This window comes from Lottia gigantea (assembly GCF_000327385.1).
Source record: "Lottia gigantea unplaced genomic scaffold LOTGIsca_44, whole genome shotgun sequence".
NCBI classification, from domain to species: domain Eukaryota; kingdom Metazoa; phylum Mollusca; class Gastropoda; family Lottiidae; genus Lottia; species Lottia gigantea.
Window position 1 is genome coordinate 615,884 of NW_008709540.1, and position 4,664 is coordinate 620,547.

The 4,664-nt window shown below is 33.7% G+C and overlaps 1 protein-coding gene across 1 annotated transcript; it reads left to right on the top strand.

Moving 5' to 3' along the window:
- Nucleotides 1-78: 78 nt before the first annotated feature.
- On the top strand, nucleotides 79-1,350 carry LOTGIDRAFT_164212 (hypothetical protein; the record flags this gene model as incomplete). Its single annotated transcript, XM_009060718.1, has 1 exon — nucleotides 79-1,350. One exon carries the CDS (start codon nucleotides 79-81, stop codon nucleotides 1,348-1,350), a length of 1,272 nt encoding a protein of 423 aa, XP_009058966.1.
- Nucleotides 1,351-4,664: the final 3,314 nt, after the last annotated feature.

Here is a 4,664-nt window from a genome sequence, read left to right on the forward strand (position 1 = left end):
CCTTGGACTCTTGACGTGACATTTCTATATTTACGATTCTTTTTTTCTGCTGCTTTTCCAATCTTAACTTTTTTACTCATGAAATTTTTGTGGTCAAACCTAAAGGATATATTACTGTGTCGTCGTAGCAACTCCATCGCAGATGTCCGTGCAACGAAAAATACCAAAAATAAAAAGACTGTGAAAAAGAAGTCAGCAGGAAATGGTCATGTGATGCGTGGTCCTGTTGCCAAGGCAACAACAAATCAAGTATTTAATGTCCCAGTGTTATTTGCTACCTCAGACGGAATTCATATCGAAACAAATGAGAGTGAGAACAGCCCCAGATCAAAATCAGAGAACGATATTATCGAAGTTAAAGAAAGCGAGTTGAGGGTGATTCCAAAAGGAAAACATTGTGATGTTGTGGGACCCCCAGAACTGGATTATTGGCGTCAGGACACGAGCGATTACGATTCGTGTGGAGAGACAGAAGTTTACTCGTCGTCTCAACCAGTTTCAATGAAGCAAGCGACCCAAGATCTACTTACACAACGCTCCATTTCACAACCAGAAGTCTGTAAATCAAAGACATCTCATATTGTTTCGTTGAAGGATGCCAAGAAATCTTTCGCTGCTGATTCTGGACTTGATCTCAGCGTATCGAGCCCTTCGCTCCGACAGACATTTAATGATAAAATAAATCTGAAAGGTTGGAAATCAAATTTCAAAAATTCATTGAATCTAAATAAAACTTGGGCAGTTCGTTCTGTGAGTGTGAGCCCAGCTGGTGAAAATAGTGCTCAAAACCAATCTACTGAAAAAATGGAAAATTCCGTCCAAAAGAACATCGAGACTGTATCTAACAAACAGGACACAAAGGAAAATAAAATTTCCGAATCGCAAACATCAAAAGAGTTAGACGACCTTGATGAAGAAAACACATCAAATGAGTATCTCAGTGTGTCCCAGCGTGTAAAACGTGACTCGAAATCTCGTGGATTTTCATTCTTAGAATTGCAAATGGAAGACAAACATTCAAAATTTGATCATGTGACTAATTCTAATAAAACTTTATTGGACGAAAAGAACTGCTCAATTTCACCACATATTGTGACCCACAAACCTCCAAGGAGTGCCCAGAAAAAATCAAAATCTACAGAAGTCAGAAATTTAGGAGAAACTTTTAACATTCCATCCAAAATGGCCAATGAACCAAAATCTGATTCCAATGTCATTCCGTCCAAGAAAGGTCATCAGCGCCATGATACGTCTGATAGTCAGAAATCCCTGCTGGGGTCGGCCAGTTCCAATGAGTTGGCCAGTTTGAAGGAAGAAAGTTTCCCGAAAGAATCACTGATGAAAGATTAACAATTTGATCATGACAGGTAATTAGTGAGTTCTGTATTTTATATTTAAAGTAATACAAAAGAAATGTTGGATTGTAAAAGGGGTCATCGCTTAAATTGAACCCTGCCTCTTGCTCCAGTTCAGGTTTTGATTCTCATATATAGTCTCAAATATAGTCTCATATATAGTTCCATATATAGTCTCATATATATATAGTCTCATATATAGTCTCATATATATATAGTCTCATATATAGTCACATTTATAGTCTCGTATATAGTCTCATATATAGTCTCCTATATATCTCATATATACCTCGTATATATCTTGTATATATCTTGTATATATCTCATATATATCCCGTATATATCTTGTATATATCTTGTATATATCTTATATATAGTCTCATAAATAGTCTCATATGCAAAATTCCTCTGTTTCTGTTTTTGACTGAAGTAGTACATGTAGAAGCTCTAATTACCAGACAAGTTTTATAATTATGAACATATTAATTATATTCTCAATAGACTCCAGGACTACTAAGATTTGCAAAAAAATATATCTGCTATTAAAACAAGGGAATGGATCTGGGGGCGGTTTATGCAACAAGTTCTCTATGATTGCTGATTGTGTGACAGTAAACAAGTTTCTAGTAGAACTCGAAGTAGCTATAATTATAAAAATATTAGTTTGTCTTCTCAATGGTTTTCGTATTAGACGCTTAGTTGAATATAGATAATTGTTCAATACTTATACTTCAAATAACTTGTTCAAGACGATCAGAAGAGCTTTTCAATGATTTAATTGTTTCTCTTGAATGCTAAATGATTTTTTTCTCTGGCAAGATTCCAGTTTAGGTGCTTTATATAGTTTGTTTATCAAGTCCTTAAAAAAAAATATTATTAGTTTTACTTATACAAAAAAATTGCTAAATTGGTTTTTCTAACATTGGTATTTTAGAATTTTGTTTACTGATTTTCTCAAAAGAAATAATCTGTGGCATAAATTAGGTGTACCTAGGCTAGCTTGAAGAGTGCAGTTCACTAGGCAGAAAGTGTATACACCTGGCTTACCTATCCATTCTATCTTGATGTATTGATTAACGGATGAATGTGTTAAGAATCTATTTAATTCCTGTAAAAAAACCTGCTGACTTAAAAAATCATATTATTTTCAAACCACAATGGAATCGGTTATTGACAGCAAGCAGCGATTCTTTAAAACAATTATAAAAAATCAATAAATATCTTAAAATAAGTCAACCGTTTCAAACTGGTATTTTTACAGTGGGGACCTTGAGTAGCAGACAAACAAAGTCAATGAGAACATTTTATAGTACTTATTGACTTGTAGTGACAATCACTGCTGGGAAAAGATCCAAACTAACAAAGATCAGTTCACAAAAACACTGTCCAAGGACTAATAAAGTTTAGATAGTATTTTCATATCATTGAGACAGCCCAGTTGTTAGGGTGGGGTCCATGGGTGCTGGGGCCCCAGCAATTGAGCATTAAGCCCCAACAAAACCTTCTTCAGTTCAGCAGAGATTGATCAATCCACAAAAGCATTGTCCAAGGATTGATACTGCTTCATTATGATTTCTCTATCAGTGGTAGGGTATCTTGACTATCAAACAAAAAAAGTCAATGAAAAACAGTTACGGTACATATTCCAACAAACCTTAAAGAGATATTTCGAGGACTAATCAACAGATTAATGGAGTTTTATTTTATAAATAAACTTGATGATAACATACAGAGAATGTCAATTAAACATTGATTACCTGATTCCATCAAGACTTATTGATCTATTGAAAATAATAACATTTTAACTTATTCTATATATAGTTGACATTGAACTTATCTCTTTTTATATATTTTTATACAACTAATAACAGTTTTTGTGGTTATTAAGTTCGTAATATACTGAGTCTTACCCAACCTCTGATAGCTGAAGTGTGGCACAGGTTGTGCACGTTACAGATCCCTCGACAGTTGGAAATAGAAAAAGAGCTGACTAATGCCGCTGTCCTGGCAAAATTTCCCTCATTGCACCCTGCATGGCGTTGCCCGTCTTCATTAGCCCACATGGTGCAGAAGAGTAGGACGTAAAACTCATTTCATTTCTGATAGCTGAAATTGAACTGATATCTTTTTACACTGTGATTATATACAACTAATTGTTGATAGTTCTACTGGTTATTTAGTTTATCGATCAGTATTAATAGTTGATGATAGCTATTTTAATACAGTACTTATATTCAGTTGTCAATACATTTTTACAATTTTGAAATGAGAGGCAGAAAACAATCTTAGCTTATTTGATAGCTCTGTCAGCTAATCTGAAACTTGCTGGTCCTTACCCTAACTTTATCTGGAAATTTCTCTGCACAATTTGGGTAAAGGGAGATAAGTTGATTTGAATTTTGTTTGTTTTTTAAGATTTTATAATAATAATAATTTAATTGATCACCAATTTGTTTACCAAATCTTCCATGTATACTTAATTTTTTTTTTTTACTTTTCAGGACATAATATGAATATTTTTAGCAAGGATAAGACCAGATGTGAAAGAAATGCTTGGATAATATGATTTCCATTTTTGGGTAAAATCTTTTAAACCAAAAAATATAAGAAGACTCTCTGCACAATGTCAGGCTATTAAAAGCTTTGTACTTATACCTTGACTGTAATAGCCACCATTCTTTCTTGTACGCTAACCAGTACAACTAATCAGAGCCCTGGACAGAAAGTTTGTGAACACAAAGACATAATGTTTTCCGCCTTTCACAGGAGGGCTCTGATTGGCTGGTGGACAATCCAATGATCTGGCTGCCCTCTGTGATACAAGAAAGGTGGCTATTGTAGACAAGAAGAAGTGAAAATGAGAGGACACTGACAGTTATCTATTTACACCATTCCTGATACATGAAAGGTGGCTATGGCTAATGTAGTCAAGGTATAAGACAAAGCTTGACATTGTGAAGATGAAGAAGACAAGAAGACTAGCCTTTCTATATATAGATTATTTACGATTCTGTAACTTCTATTGTTGTTGATTGTTGTTATTTATTTATTTATTTATTTACAGAGTGAGTCTATTTTTATGAGAATAATGATATTGAGATTCTAAATATAATAAATTTGTTTTTGAGTGAATAATGGTCGTTCTTGTAACTATTTCAGTTATTTTCTTTCAATGGTTGTAAAGAGGTTGTTAGTATCTGGGTTTTAATTTGAATACTTTCCAATTTCTGTGGTTCCTGAAATTGCTTTACCTTAAAGATGGGTTTCCTTATTTATTAGTGTCAAATTAAGCAAACTATTTGATTAATT